This window comes from Sapajus apella, unplaced genomic scaffold (genome assembly GCF_009761245.1).
Source record: "Sapajus apella isolate SASKATOON/1434 unplaced genomic scaffold, GSC_monkey_1.0 scaffold10, whole genome shotgun sequence".
NCBI classification, from domain to species: domain Eukaryota; kingdom Metazoa; phylum Chordata; class Mammalia; order Primates; family Cebidae; genus Sapajus; species Sapajus apella.
The window spans coordinates 34,561,896-34,584,805 of NW_022436950.1; the positions used below are offsets into that span (position 1 = coordinate 34,561,896).

Below are 22,910 nucleotides of genomic sequence, written 5' to 3' on the forward strand. Positions count from 1 at the left end.
AAAGGAAAACAAAGAGGCACATTTTTAGAGTTATCTACCTTGTCTTTATCTTCAACAACATCTGCCAAGACATCATCTGGATCCAGGATTCCTCCATCTGTATATTCTAAGTGATGAATCTTCACCCAGTACCCAGGACCCTATGGTAGAACAAACAACAAGTTTCATGACCCAATCTATGTTAAAAAGTTAAATGCATGTTAATTTTAAGAGACATAAATTGACTTGTTAAGAATATGCTCTAGTAACAAATTTTTTAAACACCAAAAACAAATGTTATTAATTTGGAAAAAATATTTGGCATTTCTATTCTGTTTAAATTAAATCTAAGAATCAAAGTATACATATTTCATCAATTTTCCTAGAAGGTAAACTGCAATGCAAAAATAAACTGCTTGAAAAACATATTCAGGGAATTTTTATAACCTACAACTCAGGTAATTCCAAGAATAGTCTGGAAAAGAAAAATCTTCTTGAGGATACTTTCTGAAACTAGGAATAAAAGTCCAAACAGATTCCAGAGCCATAGGAAAAAAAAAAACCCAAAGGCAGAATCTATGATGATAATTGCTATCACTATAAAATATATAAATGGAATGGGTAACCACCAACCTCTTCACCTTTTTAAATCTCCAGGCTCAGCATGCAACCTCACTCTGAGATATGCAATGATGTACAGAGCATGAGCTCCAGCCTTGCTTGCCATTTCCTGCGGCATGGCAGCAACTCAAACTGTGTTCAGAATTGAATGGGGAATTGATGAGTTGGGGTAGTAATTTAAGAGATTTTCAACTATTGCTTTTAAAAAAAAATGCCTACTTTTAAAATCTGCTTACTCTGAATCTAGAATTTAGGATTGAATAATCTAGCTCATTCAGTTACTGATGTACTGCCTATTTCCAGGAGAGCTATGAAAGTGAACTATTATAGCAATGGGACAAGAACATGAACCAATGAAGGAAGTGAAGAAAAACATTAGTAAGGTTTTACCAGAATACCCAAGCTACAATCGCTTTGGTTTGTGAGTCTTAGAAAGCCCCTCAAAGTGGGAAACTTTTGAGCTATAATACACTTGGTATCTGATAAAGGAACGGATACCAGTTTGTTAAAAAAGAAAGATGGAAATTCTTCTAGGATAAAGCTCTAAGCCTTTACCATACGAATCTTTATTAAGGATAAGAACTAATGTAACCCACAGAATTCAATTTCAATTTCATAAAAGCTAATAGAAATGGTTGTCATACAGTCTTCTCTTTAGCTGACCCCTGATAAAAGTTAACGGCATACTATTAAATAAAAATTTTTTAAGGTATCTATTTGGAGAGCTACTAAAGTGCGACCCAAGTACATAGCTTTCCAGTAATACAACTTGGTAAAATGATAGGCTTTAAAAAATCTAAAGGAATTCTCCTTAGTTAGGCTTTGGGCATTTCAAAATTAAATTTTCCATTGAGTATTTAATTCCAAGTAAAATAAAAGGAGTTTTGTTTACTTCTAATACTGAGTTTATAGGTACAAACACCTAACGATTTACTAGGAAACTTTAAATGCCTGACTCTATGGCACAGATTGAGATCTCAAAGATATGAGCTGTGGGAATATAATCAGGTAAGAAAAGCACAGAACTCTAATTATTCAGATTCTTTAACTAGAGATCTTTGCCAACCTGAAGTAATTGTACTCGAAAAGATGACCCAAGTATAACAGGCCAGATTTCAAAAAGGGAGGATCCTAGCATACAGAAAACTATGTAATGGCCACTGGACTAGAGAGCTCTCCCCCAGCAATATTTGGGAATTAAATCTTTTTTGTTATGGCCATGCCACAAGCAACATATTTCTCCAAATCTACCCAAGACTTCTGACTGAAATATAGAGTATTAGGTTTTCCTTCTAAAAACAGCCTGCTTATAAAAAGAGTTCAATTTAATTAATTTATATAAACTTCCATTGAGTTGTTTTTATGATATATTACCGCTCTGTAGATGAAATCTGTTGATTTTAACCATGATTTTAACCACGTAAAGAGTTTTCTTTATATTGTATTTGTACTTAAAAGCAGGCATCCATTAGTTATCTGCTTTTTTTTTCTCATGTTCAGTTTGTAAATGCAGATCTCCTAAGACAAAGGTAAACAATTATCCTTCACAACGGCAGTCAGTTGAAGTATACCTTTCTTCCTGCCTAGAGATAGAAACACAGAAGAAACCCAAGGAGTCCTAATTTAAAATGACAGTAACTCAAAAAATAGCAAGGGATAGGATTTGATCAGTGCCAAAGGGAATCATCAAACAAACAAACAGCAGCAAGATGGGGTTGTTACGTCACATCTGCTTCTCCCTCATGCACACTCCTGGAACCCCAGACATTGTGGAAAACAAGACACAGGAGTTGCAACTAAGACATGGTTCTCTAATTTGATTCAAAAGAGTTCAGAACTAAATCAGGTAAAAAAAATCTTGATAGATTTTGGAATTATATATTTGACCAAAAAATTTTAAGTGGAAAACATGGTATCAGAATATGGAAAGATTGCGATTTGAACTCCCTGTTCCACATTGATATTGCCATTTTATACAGTCCGAAGAAGAAAAGAGTGTGCTAATGATGGACACACACCACACCTAGCCCTGAACAAAAACAGACAAGCCATAGGAAATCAGTCTCAGGGTTAATATTTTACACATCTGGGGCATAGGGAGAGTCAATAAAACATAGTTCATACCAACTGTGATTTTGTCCCCATGGTATTTTGGCCATGGTACTATCGATCACTTAAAAATGTACATAAGAACCTACAGCCATCATAAGACCATATATTTATCCTGACTCCTTTATGGATGTAAAAATTTCAACCATTATACTGCAGTCAACATTTTGCATTTCATTTACTTGGTTTTACTGCCATCAGGAATAAAACTTATCAGATATGAAAAGGTGTTCACATACGTGTTCTGGTTCATACCATCACTGGCAAAACTTTACTGTACTTTTTTTGATTATGACATTTAACGTAACTTTATATTGCACAAATATCTGTGTACACGTAACTTTTAAATTATTTTGAAAATATCTCTAATATGTGTGTTCATTTTGCTGTGTAACATTACTTATACTCCTAGGATCATTAAGGTATTGAAAAATAATGTTACGTTTTCTCCACTTCTGACATTATCGTATCTGTTTTTAACATAATAGTTAATTTAAATGCTACTGAAACTTTTAAACTGAACCTATTTTATGAGAATGAATTGCAAAAGGAAAGCAAAATAAAAACACATGCATTACAGGAAGAAGACAGTTATAAAGTATTTTTAATGATCAAATGTAAAAATTATTCCAAATAGGCATTAATACTAACAGCAATACTAATGGTATGACCTTTACTGTGGGTAGATGACATGAAATTTTACCTTATGCCTTAGAAAATTTACATTAACCGTGTTTGAAGTACAATAGTTTGGCACGTATACACCAGGGAATACTATGAAGCCATAAAAAGCAATGAGTTCGTGTCCTTTGTAGGGATATAATGAATCTGGAAACCATCATTCTCGGCCAAATGACACAAGCACAGAAAATCAAACACCTCATGCTCTCACTCATAGACGGCTGTTGAACAATAAGAACATATGGACACAGGGAAGGGAGCATTACACACTGGGGTTTGTTTGGGTGGGGCTAGGGGAGTGAGAGCAGCTGGGGGGAGGTTGGGGAGGGATAACATGGGGAGAAATACCAGATATAGGTGACAGGGGGATAAAGGCAGCAAACCACCTTGCCATGTAAGCACCTATACAACAAGCCTGCATGATCTGCACATGTACCCCAGAACCTAAAGCACAATTTAAAAAATTGTTTTTTCATTTGTAATACCTAAAGGAGTAGAATGGCAACCCAGATACTATCATGCTGTGACTACCAAGAACTGGGATTATGCCAGTTATCACAAGAAAGAGAAAACTTAGAGGGTCCCAAGCAAGATGCCTATGGTACAAGAAAGGAAAAAACAGCCTGCAATGGCAGCAAGGTTCCAAAGTGAGGAAAGCACTACAAGGAAAAGCCAGTATTTGGCGAAGGGCTACATTAATTTCAGTGCTCAACCATGCAACTCATTTCCAGGTGGCTTAATGTTTTTACTAGAATAATCTTACCCACTGGAACACAACAGCAATGGTTAAATGGAAGGTAACAGCAAAACAGAATTTTCTTTATATAATTTAACTTCACACGAATTTGGTGGCACGTATCCACAAAATGAGACTTCACCTATAGGTCAGGTACTATAGGTACTATGTGTTTCATATGATTAACATATTTATCCTCAAAAGCCTCATAAAACAGTTAATCTATTTCATAGATGAGAAGACCAAGGTAGGTGAATTAACTTTCCCCAGGTCAGACACTGAGTAAGTAGAAAAGCAAAGCCAAGGTGGTAGTTTTTAAACAGAAAATATTTTGTTATTAAATAACTTAATACAAAGCACAATTACCAAGCAATCAGGCAGGGACTCAGGTGCATTTCTATCCCTGCATAAGCATACACATCCAGGCCTGTTGCCGTTATTCTGGGCCTCAGGTGCATCATCATTAGTGAGGCTGGAGACTTGATGGCCTTTTCCATGATGCACCACATAGCGGTCAAAGTGTAGAGACACAGGAGATGACAATGGAAGGCCCCAAATTCTTTGCTTAAGTGCGGCTGTCCTATGCTTCATAAATGAGAAATTAAGGTGGGAAGCCTTCAAAACATAATCTCCATAATCATAGAATTTAGGAGTTTGGGAAACAGTGGAAAAAGATCTTACTGCTAAGAATAGAGAGGATGTCAGATGTCCCACAATGCACCCAGGAAGGAGAAGGTGACAGGGTATGTCTGTAGACTGTTTGGGGCAGACAGATAACAGGAGCCTCTGGGTAGCCAGTCACACAGCAGTGTAGGGAAAAACAAGAGTTTTGGAAAGATGCCCAAGCAAAGCCCAGCCGAGCAGCACTGACACCGAAAAGGAAAGAATCAAGCCTGAAAAGGCAGTAATGAATATAGAGTTTATTATGAACCAGCCCTAATTGGCTTCAGAACACCCCTTCACCTTCCTAAAATAGATGAAGTATAAACTTGAGGAGAAAAGCCTAGGAGAAGAACCTGGGCTGAGGCTGTTTGAATTAACTACAGTATATTTTCAAAGAATTCAGCAGAACTAGAATGGGACTCGGAGTTTTTATGCTGGGTTGAAAGTAACTCCAGGCAAGTTCAACAGAACTATAAACCTTTAATTATATATAAAATGAGGGAGAATTAGTCCATACATATATTCCCTTCCAGATCTAAAAATCTATGATCCTATCAGAAGAAAGTTGGTATAGTCATACTAATCCTAGTACCAGATAAAAGAGACTTCAAAGAAAGAAATATTAATAAAAATAAAGTGGGATACTCAATCATGATAAAAGGATTAATCTTACCAAAAGATAACAATGCTAAATCTGTATGTACTCAATAATATAACTTCAATAAAATACACTGTCAAAATAAATAGATCTTTTAAAAATATTTTAAGAACACGAATTGGGAGACTTGATAGAAAACAAAAAAACATAAGATATCAATCATCTAACTGACATAAGTAACAAATGTAGACTAATTATTTGTTTTACGTGCGCGCGCGCACGCACGCGGACACACACGCACACACGCGCACACACACACACACACAGATTAACCAAAAAGATTAGAAAATACTTTATAAGTGTACATGGCATGTGTACCAAATTTCAAAAGTCTGGAATCATTTGAAATGTGTTCTTTAATTCCAGTATAAACAACCACAGAAAGATCTAGAAAATGCCCAGCTGTTTGGAAGTTAGGAAATACCATTCCAAATAATCCATAAATGAAAAATAAAGGCAATAAGAAAATACTTTTAATAATTAAAATAGCAAAAGCGTGTGGAATGCAGGTAAATCAGTGTCTAATGTGTCACTTATGGTGTTTAATGCACATATTAACAAGAAAAAAAAGTTCATCAGAAAGCTAGAAAAAGAACAGCTAATCAAATCTGAAGACATGGTGAAGAAAGTAAACAGCAACAGACAATGAAATAAAAAAATAAAAATAAAAATTGGTTCTATGAAAAGCTTGACAAAACTGGTCAATACATAGAAGAACCAATCAAGAAAAACAAAACAAATTTCCAATATCAGGAAGGAACAAAGGCAAGCAAAACCAGTATAGATCCTATAGGTATTGAAGACGATATTCTAAAATCCTTGGATCTATAAATTTATCAATTTTTATAAAATGAATGATTTTTTTGAAAAATACAACATCAAAATGAACAATATGGGAAATATGATTAATACAAAAACAACAATGAAATTGAATTTACTGTTCCCTAACCAAACCTAGGTATTAACCAAAAGACACACAGAATATTCACAGCAAGATTATTTTTAATACCCCCAAATCTGGAAATAGCTCAAATTCATAACTAATAGATTCTATGAAAGGTATTATGTCCATGCAACGGAATACTATGCAGCAAGAAGAATGAACAAACTCCAAGTTTATGTGGCAACATGAGTAAATTTCACATGAAATTGCATAAAAAGAGTCTAATACAAAAAATACATACTGTATGATTACATACATAACAAGCTCAAAATAGGCATAATTAACTCACAATGTAGAAGTCAGGAGACTGGTTACTACTGTGAGGGGGAAGGGCAGTGAGAGAAAGAGGCTTCTAGGGCAATGTTCTATTTCTTGATCTGTATGTTAGTGATACCTACAGGAGGTAGGGAAATACTGGATAGAAGAGGGCAGTTCCTTGGCAAAGGCCACACCGTCAAGCCTCGAAACTGCAGCCCTAACTGAGAACAGTTATCCCTGCTTTCCTGCTCAAATGTTACATTTGGGCTCACCCAGCCCCCAATCTTGTGCTCATATAAACCTGAGACCTCAGCTGGCTGCGAGACAAGCAGGTGAACGTCAAGAGGAGAAGTAACTGAGCATCACAGACTACAATTAGATGTGACTTAACATCTGACCTCATAACTTCCAAGAGGAGCCCAGCCAGAGTCAGCCAGGCTTCAAGGAAAGGTCACTTTCTTCCTGGACCATCCCCTTTTTAGCTCCTCTTCCACTGACAGTCACCTCCATCAGTCAATAAAACCTCTGCATTTGCCATCCTTCAAGTCTGTGTGACCTGATTCTTCCTGAAAGCCAGACAAGTACTGGGTACCAAGAGGAGAGGGTATACGTCACCCTGACTCTCCACTGAGCTTGTTAACACTTAGTTGTCTGTGGGTGGCAACACCTAAAGGGGTATTGGTTGTAACACACACCCTCTGGGGCTCCAGAAGTTGCAGACAAGCACCGGACACTACCACAGGCTGGTACTGGTTTCAGTCCTGCCACCACCTAAAGGCACGTGCCCCAGCTCATGCATCTGCTCACCAGTATGCTCCCCGTCCCACAAGGGGCTTGAGCTCAGCTACAAAGAAGCCACCCCTCATCACAAGTTGCAAGTCCTGTGAGGGAGTCAGGGAACTCTCCCTTCATGACAAGTTACAAATCCTGTGAGGGGTCAGAGAGCGGGAGAGTTCTCACTACACACACTTACTTGCGTACTTTCCTGTATGTGTGATATATGTCCAAGGTGTTTACATAAAAATGAAAATATCTTTGCTTCCAAAGATGTGACTTTTTCAAACTGCAATACCTAATTGTTCCTTTTGCACATGCCATCTCTGCAGCTAAACAAATGAAGACCACCAAAAAACTGTTGTGAGTAAGAGTCTAGTTTCCTTAGAAGGATACGAGCCAATCCTAAAACAAAAGGAATGTAGAAGTCCCAGAAGATGGGAAGGCCAGGTTATCCTACCAACAGAACATGTAGCTTCTTCTAAGATGTCTAGGAGAGGCTTAGTTGACCACATTCTTTAATGAGTCAACAGTGATGAGTCTGCTAAAAATAGTATTATTACCATCTTAATACAAGTACTGTGTGAGAAAAGAATAAGGAATTGCCTCATTCTGTGCCAAAGTGGTCCTACTACTTTTAATTTGTTAAATTTGAAGGAACGATCATTAACCAACTGGAGACGACCCATGTGACAGTAACCACAAAGGTAAAGGAGATGGAAATATATCTTACGATGCATGAGCTGAACTAATTTAAGTTTGTCCAAATTGGAGGACAAAAAGGAACACACTTTGCTATTTCAAAGACAGAACTACATTTTACAGGGGACTGAGCTCTTAAAGTTATCAGGTAAGGTAAAAATCGCTTATTATTAAAATTATTCCTAAAAATCCCCTAGGCAGACACCACATTGGAAGTGAACATACATCCTCTCAATAAGGCCAATGCTACTTGTTTTTAATCTAGGCTTGGAGTGTTCATTATCTTTTCAGTTAAGCACCAGAAGAAGTAACTGGATTATGTTGGAGACCATATTTTACGAAAAAGTTTTATCTTAAACACTTAGACTCACTGTCATAAATAAGCACGTGAGAACCGAGACAATAGAGGTAACAGCGGAGACTTTGATTTTGTGCTTACTCTCAGATACAGGCTCACTGCTCATACAAGTTAAATTAGCCATGCTATCCAAATTCTGCTGAAGATCCCCATTTTTCTTTGGCTGAAATCTCACAGATGAAATTATAAAAGTTAAAGGACTATATGAGATCTCCAATCAAACCAAAATATTTCCACATACAGGAAAGATTTGGCTTTTTCTGTGCTGTTCCAGAAATGATACACAGACAATAGACAGGTAGGTTGAAACTCAGCAGAAGAAAGATCTTTCAATAGAATAATCTTAGAGTAGAACGGGATGCATGGTAAAAACATGAGCTCTCTACATCTGTCAAGAGTGAAGCAAAGGTTAACTAGCCACATATCAAGGACGCTACAGTATAAGAAGTGGAAAATCTGTGATCCTGAAGATCCCTTCCAATTCTCAGACCTACAGCACCTAGAACCTCAAAGATCCTTAGGGCTTTGAACTTTTGAAAGAGGAAATCTCTGCTGTAGGGTAGGAATAATGGATTCAGCAGTTCTGCAGGATTGCACAGTTACCATGCATCCCCAATCAGAAAATCTATTAAGCAAAACATGTTTTGAATTCTCCAATCTACCAATTATTCTAGTGCTTTGCCATATAGCCTGAAAATTCATTAATTTATGAACAAATTTGAGAAAAAGGTCTTTCAACTCCACGATAAAAGAAATACTTTGGTAGAGAGAAAAAAAAGCCTGAGAATTTTATATTGATTAGAACATTATTTTTGAATAGACTGTTTTCTCACTCTAAAATAATTCTCCTTCAACCTTCCTCCCATTCCCTCTCCCCCTAAAAAATACTTGGAATTTTCAAGCCTTGACTAGTAAATTCGTAAGTTCAAAGACTGGAAGGAATTCACTGGCTCAGAGACCACCAATAATAGGCCTCTTATTGTAAAGAGAGGGAACCAGTATAAACCAGTAGGACTTAATAAAGGTTCAGCCATAGAAAAAGTATTAATAGTTGTTTTCTTCTGATGTATAATTCTAAACATAATAATTGCAATATAAAAGCACCAACAATCCCAGGGAATTTTTCCTATGTTATCTCATAATCTAAGTTTTAATAATACTTATTCCCTTTTTCGAGTAGAAAAAATAGTTAAGTATTGAGACATATATTTAACTTCCTAGTTCACTTATCAGCTAAATATTTAAAGGAATGTTAATTACTCCATGTCAGTTTTCACTCAGCTTTGTGAAGTAACCAAAATCTCAGCAGTTTTCTTTATATAAGGGGCTTTAAAGGTTCATTTTTCATTTTAGGATTAATCTAAATTTATTTCAGGAAAAAAGGTCTAGATATCTAGAGTTTTTTTTTTTTAATAAAGAACAAATTTTAATTATTTCCAAAGGTACTGTATATACCATTTCAAGACACTGTCTTTATAAGAATATAGAAATTTCATTTTCCTGCAGATCCAAGACTGAGTTGAAGGCTCACTCTTAAATGCATCAAAGTATATGCCTTATATAAATCTTCAGGTTTATATGCACTATAATCACAAAACTGAAATTATATCTGGAAAATTAAATGTTAAATTCTGAAATTAATAAAAAAATTTAAATATATTTAATGTATAATTGATGCAAATATATTTAAGTAGATTAAATATATTTAATCTGTCTAAAAACAATTCTCAGTATGAAAGACATAAAACACGAAACCATTACTAATTTAATAATATTGAAAAACAATGACTCAAAATGATTTTAAAGAAAACAGCTGATTTTTTTAAAACTACTGTTTCCCATTATTTGTTTCCAATGAAATTTTACAGTCCAAAACCCTGGATGCCAAGATTTTAGAAACTTGTGTGGTCCAGAGGAATTCAAGGCCTACAGCTAAAAAGGGGAAGCAGCCATCTTTCCAAAAAGCAAAGCAAGCTATTAATTTTTAGAATAATTCTTCCATTATAAAGCCCTAAAAAGCATTCTGCTACAAAATGAATTTTAATAAGAATAAATTTGAAAATGCAAATTTGTACAACTCACAGTTTACTTAATATCTCCAATCCAAACTTTCTTGGTGCTATAATGTTGACATCTTTGTATGCGAACTGCAAAGAATGCTTTCGACAGATACCGTCTGCCAATTTGTGTATCTTTGTGTATATGAATGAATGAGGAAGGGTAAAAGCATTTTACAGGTGACAACATGGCCTTCAACTTGTTAGTTGAATACAGTTTTATGGCTGCATCACAGAAGAGATTAAGACATAGAAAGGAGAATTTTAATTTATTCCAGAAGAGGTACTGGTGGCAGTGTTTCTAAAATAACTTTAATAAGATAAACATAGAGACCTCATCAACTTTAATGCAACCATCTACCAACCCCTGGACCTCACTCACACTGTTTATAAAACTTCTTTTTAGTGTGGCAGTAAAAGGAAGAGTAAGGCATTATTTGCCACTGATCTTCAAAAGGATTGGGGATAATACTGCCTGCTACTGTTAGCTGTCTTTCTCCAACAACTTCATTCCTCCAAAATGCTGCAGATGGATCACAGGTACAGCTAAAAAGAACACAGAGAATGCAGAGGAGAAAGTAAGAAAAGCTGAGCTCAATTATCTCCTACTCAGAGAAACACTTTTTGATCTCTCAAACTAATGCTGATTCCCTGCCAGTATCATAAATTATCAATATCATGTTATTCTTATTTTATTCAATTATTTGTTAATCTTATGACTTAGTCTGCCCCAACTGGAATGTAAGCGCCATGATTCAGGAACTGCATTTATCTTCTTCACTTACATATCCCCAGCACCCAAAACTACTTCTGACATTCATGATGCATTTGTCATACAAATGAAGACAATGAGAAACAGAAAGGACTAAGGAAGTAGGGGGAGGGGCTCACGGTGTAACAGAGAAGTGCGATTTATTGATACTGAGTAAAAGCTCAAATCTTGAGATAAAGATCTTTTGATATAGCCAAGGGCAGCATGGGAGAAGCAGAGCACCCTGGACTACAGGACAAATGCAGTCATTTCTGCTACATGTGTTGAGCTCTTGCAACATCTGGGAAGAAAATAGGAGAACAAAAATGCAGCCCTTGGAAGGAATAAAGCTTAAATTTTAGTGAGGAGAGAAGACAAACAATTAACAAACAAAACACATATGTGAGTTAATGATGTACCAGTAAGTGATAAGCGATTTGAGAGATAAAATAGAGCAGCATGTGGAGGACGGGGAGTACAGGCAGTTTGTATTTTTAAGTAAGGGGTCAGGCCAGGCCTCAGTGAAAAAGTGACATTTGAGCACAGACTTGAGGCAAGTCAGTGGTAGACTGGAGAGGGGGAGTCAGGTCTTCTAACAACTGGCTGTGCCCCGGCCAAGTCCCATTGCACTCATTTGTAAAAGAAGTCAAAGCTCAGAAAAGGAACCCTTTTATGAGAGTGGGAAAACTAGTTCACTTGTCAGGTTGGATAAACTTGGTCGAGATGCAAAAACCCCAAGTGGTAGTAACCACCTCTCTAACCATGCCAAGGGTATCTTACACCACACCAAGTAAAACTTTTACTCTACAAAATGAACTAAAATTCTACTAGTTTTTACATCATCATCAAATACGTTTAAAGGAACCCTTTCTTTTAAATGACTTTACTTCCGAAAAGGAAGAAGTAGGGACTTATATGTTATTTGCATCTCAGATGTTTCCTTCCAAACTGCTGATGTACAGCACAGCAGTTTTGGCTAGGCATGTCTCACATTAAGAGAATAATTCAGCACACTCCCCAAAATGCTTAGTGGAATAAGTATGAGCTTTAAGTAAGACTGGGCTGAAATTCAAACTCCACCACTCATAAATGGGAACAATATCCTCTACCCTCATGAGATTGCGAGAAATTCATTACATATTCACATACATGGGCATACACATATATACATACATGTAGTTTCTTGCCACAGACTATTACTCTCCAAAGGCAGAGCCATTTGTGATGTGTATGTTACTGCAATGATTCATCATCTGACACCGCACTCTTCTTACAACAGATGTACAATAAACAGTGCCTGTGATTGTCACCAGTCTGCATAATTCCTCAAAACAAGGAGTTAATGAGCAGTTAGGAGGGCAAAGAGAACCTCTGGGCCTGGGAAAGAAAAAAGTCTGCAGGAAGCAAGCAAAAGGCCCAGAAAGAGAAGCACCAGAATGGTAGGCAAGTTTTTGACAAATCAAAAATTCGGCTGGAAAGAACCGCTCTCCCCAATGTTTCCTCTATGCCTGTGATCACAATGTGGTTTGTAGACTAATGCAATCCATGAAACTGCTTTTCATTTGAAGAAAAAGAAATACAAAAATTGGAAGTAAGCATTTTTTAAAATTTATGGCAATTTTTTATTGCTATAATATCCATGCACATGATTTTGTATTTTATAAAAGTATCTGTTTGCCACATATGAACAAATAAAACAATCTGGGCCTCTATCACAAGCAGTTTGAGAACTGCTGGATACAATGGCCATCTGCCCTTCTTCATGTCCAGCACCTTAGCTAAGATTCATAATAAGCTGACACTTTCACTGACATTAATCAAAATGTTGACATATAAAGAGCCTGTGCAGACAACATTTTCATTTAAATATTCTTTACATGGGAAAAGGCAAGTCAAACTCCAAAAACAACTAGCTAAAACTTTTTAGAAAATAGTCTGCTAGCAAACTGTGATCCTGCTTCCCTTGGGTTTAACGCTTATCTACTTCAGGATAGCGAATGAGAAGGTAGATGAAAACATGAAAAATGATGTAGTATTGTCTACAATGACATATCTGTCATTACACTACTGAGTTATAGGAACAGTGGGAGGGAAGCCTCAAGCAGGAATGCCAGTTGTGTCAGAGGCAAACAACAACAAAATTAAGCTCAAAATTCACCTTATAAAGAAAGATAAAAATTAAAAAAAAAAAACCTTGAGGAAAAAGTTTTCCGAGGAGTGCATTACATTATCAGTTGCATATATACACATATATATTTGAATATATTCGTTCATGCATACACATTAATGCAGTCCCAAAGCTGACATAACTGTGGATCTTTTTTAGTTTGTATAAGAAAATAAGTTCCATCTTTGTTTTGAAAATTGCAGATATAGAAGTAATTTTAAAAATTATGAGCTCACATACATCTACGGTTACAGTCATTACAACTATCTCATTCCTTCTCTGAAAATCATCCCCAAACAAGGAAATTAAAAAACAGAACCATAACCCCTATCTTCATGGAAGTAGCAGATATCTATAACTCAAAGCACAAAATGAAGACAGAAAAAGGATAGGCAAAGAAGTAATAACTTCTCAGGGAGGAGGAAGGTCAAACCCAAGCTCCTGCCAGTGAACAGAGCTAGCATGAAACACAAGCCTATCTGCTTCAACAGTGTCTGGAGACCCCAGGTATCATGAAAAGTAGAAGAAGGTGGGGGCTGAAAATGGTGAATAAAAGTTGTCGGAAAATTCCTTTAAGGACGGATAAAACTCCTAGGTAGGTGCCCCCAACCATCTCACTCATCGAGAGACAAGATATATAATTTCTGGAGCAAGGTCCAAACTCGAAGACATCAGGCACAGAGAAGGGCTGACTGTAAAAGGCTACAGACCAAAGATGGGCTCACATGCCAACCTTGCTACTCCATCCAACCACAGCAAGCTAAAAGCCAGGCTTATACCCAACCCTCCTCCCAGGCACTCCTGACAGGTGATTAGAAGAATGTGCTCCACCAAAATGAGGGACCCAGGGAACAGAGGACCCAGCACACAAGAGATGGGAAAGGAATTCTCAGGTAAACAGTGACAGCAATTAACATAACCATGCAAGGGCTTAGAGGAAAAACCAACCCTGATGTGATCAGGACAATGAAGGACTCTGGGAAAAATGTTGCTAGGAAGAAGTCCAAAATCAATAGATTTTATGACAGTTTTAACTTGGTGGAAGACTATGGTAAGGGGCGTTTTATATGACTATTAAAAAGAAAGGAAAGAAAGCATGAAAGTCAATGAAAACTAAGCAAATAAAGTTATTAACTCCAGGAAAACCAAAAGTTTGCACAAGACAAAAGACAACCATAGTTACGGGCTCAAAAGTAACAAAAATTGCATTCTCATAATAGTAAAAACACTGAATACATGTTTAACCAGTCTAACAGTAATTTTAGGAAATGAGGAGGGAAAAAGTTATAGCTTGAGTTATAGCTATAAAATAGCTAGTATTTTCAACTATCTTAATCAGATGTAAACAGAGAATGTCTAAAACTGACAAACCAAGGAATAGCTGTACAGTCATATTTAGAAATAATGCACTGGTATTCCTTGATTCATAAATTATTTTGAATTATGGAAAAAAACAGAAAAAAAAAAAACCTGTGGGGTTTAGAGTGAAGGGTTTAGAGCAACTGCTTCTTGAAACTGGTTTAGGCGGCAGGGAGCCAAGTGACCACTGCTTTTGTCACGGGCCTTTTAGCACTATTTGACACTATAAACTAAGAACTGGCAAGCTGTAACCCATGGGCAAATTCTATCAAATCCTATCACTGCTTTTGTAAATAAAGGTGTAAGGGAACACAGCCAATCTCAGAGTTGAGCAGCTGCAACAGAGGTCATGTGGCTTTCAAAGGCTAAAATATTTACTTTCTAGATCTTTACAGAAAACTCTACAACCCTTCTTTAAACCATGTTAAGCATTACTTTAAGAAAATTAAGTGGAACAAAAGAGTGGCCCAGTTCTGTATTCTCCAGAGGCAACTCTTTTAGATCTTTTAGTCTTTTTTTAATTTTAATACCTTTTCTCCAGATAATAAGCATTTCTGACTGTCCCAGCTGATCAACTTCAGAAGTCATCTTTCGACTTTCTGAAATCAGTGATGGGGACTTAGTGAATTTAGAGTCCTTCAACTTTTCCATCTTATTCAAATATTTTTTTTTCCCTTTAGTGGTTACCCTTATCTTTAATGAATGAGTCTATTTACTGTGTCATCTAAAACAGCATCTCTTCATTACTTGGAGTAAAAGAAGACCTGGCAGCCCTTATTCTTTTCCTCACCTTCCACCCTTTCTTTTCCCATTTCTGTCAGCTCCACCTTTACTTCTGCATGATTGAAGTTGCAAATATTTACATTCTTTTCTGTAATGATAACCATACTTTCTCTATAATTTGATTCCAAAAGTTGAAAACCAATAGACAATATGGACATTTATTGCAACCAAGGAAATAGTGTTCCCTGAGAAACCAAATAGGAAATGACTATTTGTAATTCCTAACAGTGCCAATGTCATAACTACTAAGCCATTCAAACAAGAATGTCCAAACACCTTCTCCTTTTTACAGCTCAAAAGTATGTTAGTTGGTTATGTAAGCTATAAGAGGTGACCTCAATATAAAAAATATACAGTGAGTTATGCTAAAATGTACTTCTATAATAATTATATAGATAGATAACAGTGAATATAATCACATTCAATAGCAAAACAAATTATCCAACTTTGCATAGGTAAAAACTACTACTCCTTATCAAAGTGAACATGATTGCACTTGATTGTATAAAGTAAAAACAGGCTAACTTTTCTAGGCAAATTATAAATGCCTGGTGTCTAGAATATAAGATGACATTCATAAAGCCAAATAAAAATAAATAAACATTCTACTGGTTTCCTATTTCTCCTGTTACAATTTATCCATGAACTTACTGGTTTGCAATAACACAGATTAATTATCTTCTAATTCTGCGAGGCCAGAAGTCCAGCATGGGTCTTAATAGGTCAAGGTGTGAGTAGACCTGAATTCCTTTCTGGAGGCTCCAAGGGAGGATTCATTAACTTGCCTTTTCTACTTTCTAGAGGCTGCTCACATTCTTTAGCTCATTGGTCCCTTCCAACTTCAAAACCATCAATGGCCAGTCAAGTATGACCTTCTCTCCCGCTTCCCTCTCCCACAAATAAGGACTCCTGTGATTACACTGAGTCCACCATTACTTTAATCTGCCTAGCATAAAGTAAACTGATCAATCTTAATTTCATACATTACCTTAATTCTCATTCACCATGTAACATCACATATATAAAGGTTGTAGGGACTAGGAGGTAGTTATCTTTCAGATGGTGTTACTATGCCAACCATAAGGACATAATATGTTGTATTTTAAAAAAAAATATCTTGGCAGCTCTAAGAATATTCCAAATTAAATGTAAATAAAAATCAGTGTGCTAGAAGGTGTATTTGTATCAGAGATATATTTGGAATGAAACAGGTTATAAATTAAGCTGATAATATAACTAAAAAATATATCTTCAAAAACTCTTAGTGTTAATTTAGAACCCCAAACTTCAAGGAATGTTGGGTCAAATTCAACATTTGGGCCTGACATTCTGGAGAATCTTAAAAAAAGATTAGTTTTTAAACAGTCCATGAGACAACAGAGGTATAAAATAGAGATGGAAAATCTAGAATTGAAATGAAATGTAAACTACTTGGGTCAATAAGAATTCAAAGTGAGCCAAACATGTATTTCAGTAATAACTTCTAATCTAAAGGACAGAGGCACTAATCAATCAGAATAGATGCCAGCTGGGTAAGGCCATTCAAGTGTTACCAGTTGACTGCATCAGTCCACCCACTGACCTTTAGAACTATGCTCATCACAGGGAAAATATTTCCAACCCAACTCTCCCCTCTTTCTCCTACTTATTCATCCTTTCAGACTGAGGAAATGATTAGAATGCCTCCAAAGTGAATAAGACTTCATAGACATGAAAGAAGGCTTTTTATTTACACCTCCTGCCACAACAGAAATGAAGGTTTATCATCAAATGATCCCCTGTTTTCCTTTGTCTATACAAGGATAACTGAAATGTTAACTTTCTTTATATATACACCTCGTTAGGCATACTCTTTCTTATTCATCTTTGAAATCTTTACAAGTATTTCACATGTTAAAAGGCAGAGTCCAAAAATTTATATGGCTTGTTAACAAACCCTGATTTAAACCAAACTGTTATTTAGTGTGACTACATGAAAGGCACAGCATAAGGCATAGTAGGAATATAGAGATTCTATGAAAACACTGTCTTTTTTCACTATTTTTGACTCCCCCATGGAAGGTAGAGGTTCTCACACACACAGGCACACACACTTACATGCACAACAGATTATAAGATACTCCATTGTAAGATCTGTAACAAAGATGAAAGCATGGGTGACAGAATGGGAATGTAGAAAACGTGAACTGAGTTCAGTATTTGCCTTAATTGAGTATGAAATGCCTCCAAGTGATCCAGGTAAAGAAGTCTAACAGACAGCTAAAAATCTGGGACTGGAACTCAGAAGAGAAGTCAGACCTAGGACATACACATTTGTAAGTTAAATGCATAGAAGTAATATTTGGAGTCAAGGAAAACATATGATATCTGAAGAATCTGGGTTAAAAAAAATATTTGAGCATTTGTCAACATCATGTATTGAGTGCCTTCTATGCAGAGGCCCTGAGCTTGCTGTTACAGTAATGAACAAGGGAACGTGGTCCCTGCTTTTATGAAGATTCCAGCCCAGTGAACTCTATAATCCAAGGGAATTATCTCCAGTAATTTTAAGACCACTCATGAGTAATTTTTATAAAACCAGTGATTGAGTCTTTCTGTCATTCTCTTGCCTTACAGTGGCCTACTCAGTATAACCTCATCCTCTGTCTCAGATGGGTATCCAGACATAAGCTGTCTCCTTTATATTCAAACCATTCAATGCATATGCCCAGGTCTGTTTCCTTTGCCAGTCAGCATCTTCTGCCCAGTCTTTACATCCAAATCTTTCAATGCTCACTCAGTCCTATATACATGACTCTACTTTTCCATAACTACGTTTTCTGTCAAGTGAGCTCATCCACCCCCCGGGCTTCCACCTCTCTATAAAAGTAGATGGCTCCCAAACACATTTCTACCATGACTTATTACTGAGAGCCCCAGCTTTATATCTCAACATAGATGCCTAAACCTACATGCTCAAAACTGAGTGCACGGCATTCTACACCCTAGGTATTTATTTTCATAATGACTGGTGGTACTTTCTCATTTGTATGAGCCAAAACTCTAGTATTCATCTATACCCCTCTCCATAAACTGCCATATGATATCCGTCCACAAATTCTACTGATTTTATCTTCTAAATCTATCTCAAGCTGTTCACTTTCCTTCACTCTTACAAATACTCTCTTGTCCAAGTTAACTATCATCTCTTGCTTTCACTATAGCAATAGCCACCTACTGGTCTCTCTACGTCAACTCACTTTTCTCCAAATATTCCATGCCCTTCCTATAGTCACATATTTAAAAAGTCCTACTACTGTTTTAATCCAAAAGCCCTTCTCCCTTGCCTAAAATTACCTTTTATTTTTCTCTCTCTCATTTAACATTACAGAGTATCTCCCTAGGTCCAACCTAGAGATGCCTAGAATACCTAGAGATTCCTCTTCATCTCATATATGAATCGTTCCCCAATTTTCCAATTACAATTAATTTATTATTCCATCACAATTGCCATTACCTTGTTCATTTTGATTACATCTATTATTTCATTCTGCCTCTATGTTTAGTTGCTTGTTTCTTTCTCAAGAGCAGAGGCAATTTCTTCATCAAACTAAAATCCTTTACTCCCCAACTTGAGAGCCCAGTCCAGCATTATAAAGAAAGTGTGGGTTCCACAAGCAGTAAAGTCCATTACTACTGGTGACTGACACATGGAAAAGAGTATCATATTTAGACAAAGAAAATTGGTTAGAACCAGAGTAAGTTCAAAAGGGAAAATGTGTACCAGTAGGCATTAGGCAAACTCATTCATCATTCCATAACTAGTTACTAACAGCTTTACACTCTCTGAGAGGACAATGTAACAGTCACAAACTAAAGTTTGCCATATCACACATACTGCCGAAGATTTTCCCACAATGGTCATGGAGCCCTCTAAAACTTGCTAAAAAGTAGACTAATCAATGCCTTTGTTAGGCCTAATTTATCCCACTAATTTCTAGTTTCTGGCAACCACAGCTTTCTTGTGAGAATATTCATAAAAATGATCAGTTAGAGGTCACAGATTCTGTCATCAAAAAGCACCTTTCTTCCAATTACTTCATTTTACAGATGAGGAAATTGAGACCCAGATTTGATACACTCCCTGAGGCCACAAAACTGGCCAGTGGCAGAGCCAAGATCATAGCATGATTGCCGTCAGTCTTGGTCTACTGAATTGGTACTCAATGATCTGTATAATATAGAAGGGGTCATAGGCATGGATAATTGGAATGGCTGGAATTTTTCATCCACTGGTTGAGGAATGTGGTTTACTTCCTCTAAAATAAGAAAATCTGCCATTGGGTGTGAGGGCACAGCCATTAACCAGATGCCACAGAAGAGCCACACCAGGAAGAGCTTTGTTTTCCACTGGCAGAGCCCTTCTAGTCCTTTTAACAGGAGCTAAACAGCTGAAGGGTGAGGCATTCCCAGGCAGGGACCCCACCTTTCATATGATCAGAAGCCATACCCTATAATTTGAGGCTATCTCAACATCTTCTACAACTATATATATATATATATATATATATATATATATATATGTATGTATTTGAATCATTGTCTAAACCCTAAAATGGGAATATTTTATATTTTCTAAAGATTTTGAAAAGCCCAGATTAAGGAACAAAAACAACAACAACAACAACAAAATCATAGCCACAAACATGTTTACCACACTAGGATTCTGAAGAGCCACTCCCCAGCAAATTCTTCACATTCCTAAATCAGTACAAATATTTTCTCTGCAGTCACCATGAGAGCAACAGGTTTGCTAAAACTGAACCTAGAAAATATTTACATAAGCTAAAGTTCCTATTAAATGCAAGGCTTTTAAACTAATGCCTAACAAACATGGTAAAGAATGAGATGAAAGAAAAGGAGAGAGTGAGAAGACAGGATTATACCTCAAGCTGTTTCAGTCTACCTCATCCTGTATGTGTTCACTAATGAGCTCAGAAGACAAATTCTGACTACTTCTGTTCTCTGACATTCACATAGCTTACAGAAAACTATTATCAGGAAATATAGCCAAAGAAATAAGCCCTGCTAATGAGTCCAAATTCTCAAAAGTTATTTGCCTAAAAGTTCTTCAGAATAGATTTTACCAGAGCCAAAATGTGCTTAAAAGGAAAGTTCCTTAAAACCCAGGATCAATTTTTAAATGCAGAAATAAAAATATCCTTTTTATACAATGCAATGTCATGCACTATCATGTCAAACTGGAAAAAAAAATCCACATTCAATACAGGAGACAAATGATCAAAATATAAGTAACTTTCAGGGAGGGTGGTAAAGCCTTCAGTTATGCCCAGCTGGCAAAAATTTTATTTTCTTTATGTTATTTACAGGACACAACTTCTCCAGATCATTTAGTGCATGCAAACACAATAGATACTCCCAGATGAAAAGAACATATGTGTTTCTCCATTACTTGAAACACAAAAGTAGTATCTGAGAGTAAGCAACTGTTCTATTCCATATTCAATTTTATCACCCCAAATATTTTCTGCCTTGTCATACACTTTTTAAATTTAAGAATGAAGGTTCTCAGACTAAAACCTATCTGTGAAGATGGCCAAACAGGAACAGGTCTGGATTGCAGTTCCCAGTGAAAACGCATAGGGTGAGTGATCACTGCATTTCCAAATGAATTTTTGCTGCCCACAGACCAGGAGATTCCTGGGCGAAAAAGCACAAGTCTCTAGCATGGCTGTTTCAGCTGGTGCAGCAGGTCTCTGCACAAAAACTCACAAAAATCTGGGCACTATTTCAACTGGCAACTGGAACGCCTAGGAGACAGAGTCGCCCGTTCAAGTATTAAAAAAAAAAAAAAAAAAGGGGGAGGGGGCTGAAACAAGGAGCCAGGTGATATGACTCGGTGGGTCACACCCCCACAAAGACCAGCAATCTGAAGCACTCTAGAGTTTCACAGCAAGACAGTTGGACCCAGGATGCTACAGCTCTGTGGGGGGAAGGGCGCCAGCCATTACCGAGGCAGTCAGCCACTACCGAGGCAGTCTGCCACTAGAGAGACAGTCCACCCTTACAGAGACAATCTGCCATTACTGAGGCAGTTCTAACTATACCCCTATAAACAAAACTGCAAGGAAGTTCACACAGCAGCTGGGCAGAGCCCACAGCAGCTCAGCAGCACATCTGCTGGCAGACTGTGACTAGGTTACCTCCTAACTGGGCAGGGCATCTCTGAAAATGGCAGAAGCATGACAGGAACTTATACATAAAGCCCCAGCTTCCCAGGACAGAGTACCTGGGAAAAAAAAGGTGGTTATGAGTTCTGCCACACAGATGTAAACACACCTGTCCAGAAGCTCTCAGTGGAACAAAGGAGCTCACAACTCAGCACTACAGCTCCCATAAAGGACAGACTGTCTCCTCAAGCAGCTCCCTGTCCCCCATATATCCAGAGACACCTCATAAAGGAGAGCTCAGGCTGACATCTGGCAGATATCCTTCTGGGACAAAGGTAACAGAAGAAGAAGCTGGCAGCAACCCTTACTGTTCTGCAGCCACTGCAGGTGAACCCCAGGCAAGCAGGCTCTGGAGTGGACCTCCAGCAGTCCTATAGCAGAGGGGCCTGATTATTAGAAGGGAAACTAAGAAACAGAAAGAAATAACTTCATCATCAACAAAAAGAGATCCCATCTGAAAGCCACCAATTACAAAAACCACAGGAGGATAAATCCACAAAGATGGGAAGAAACCAGTGCAAAAAGGATGAAAACACCTGAAACCAGAATGCCTCTCCTCCTCCAAGGGATCACAATGCCTCACCAGCAAGTGAACAAGTCTGGATGGAGAACGAGTCTGATGAATTGACAGAAACAGGCTTCAGAAGGTGGGTAATAACAAACTTCTCTGAGCTAAAAGAACATATTCTAACACAATGCAAAGAAACTAAGAGCCTTGAAGAAAGGTTTGATGAAATGCTAACAAGAATAAACAGCTTAGAGAGGAATGTAAATGAACTGATGGAGCTGAAAAACACAATACAAGAGCTTCGCAAAGCATACACAAGTTTCAATAGCCAAAGTGACAAGCAGAAGAAAGTATATCAGAGATTGAAGATCAACTCAATGAAATAAAATGAGAAGGCAAGATTAGAGAAAAAAGAATAAAAAGAAATGAACAAAGCCTCCAAGAAATACGGGATTATGTGAAAAGACCTAATCTACGTTTGATAGGTGTATCTGAATGTGATGGAGAGAATGAATCCAAGCTGGAAAACACTCTTCAGGATATTATCCAGGAGAACATCGCCACCCAGCAAGG

The 22,910-nt window shown here is 37.1% G+C and overlaps 1 protein-coding gene across 2 annotated transcripts in view; it reads right to left on the reverse strand.

Annotated features, from left to right (window-relative positions):
- The window catches only part of PARD3B (par-3 family cell polarity regulator beta), a 1,108,767-nt gene that overhangs the window by 965,865 nt on the left and 119,992 nt on the right, over nt 1-22,910 (reverse strand). For both annotated transcript variants that reach the window (XM_032277671.1, XM_032277670.1), the window contains exon 2: nt 39-140. In XM_032277671.1, coding sequence (XP_032133562.1) covers nt 39-140 — 102 coding nt within the window. The remainder of the gene's footprint in view (nt 1-38; nt 141-22,910) is intronic.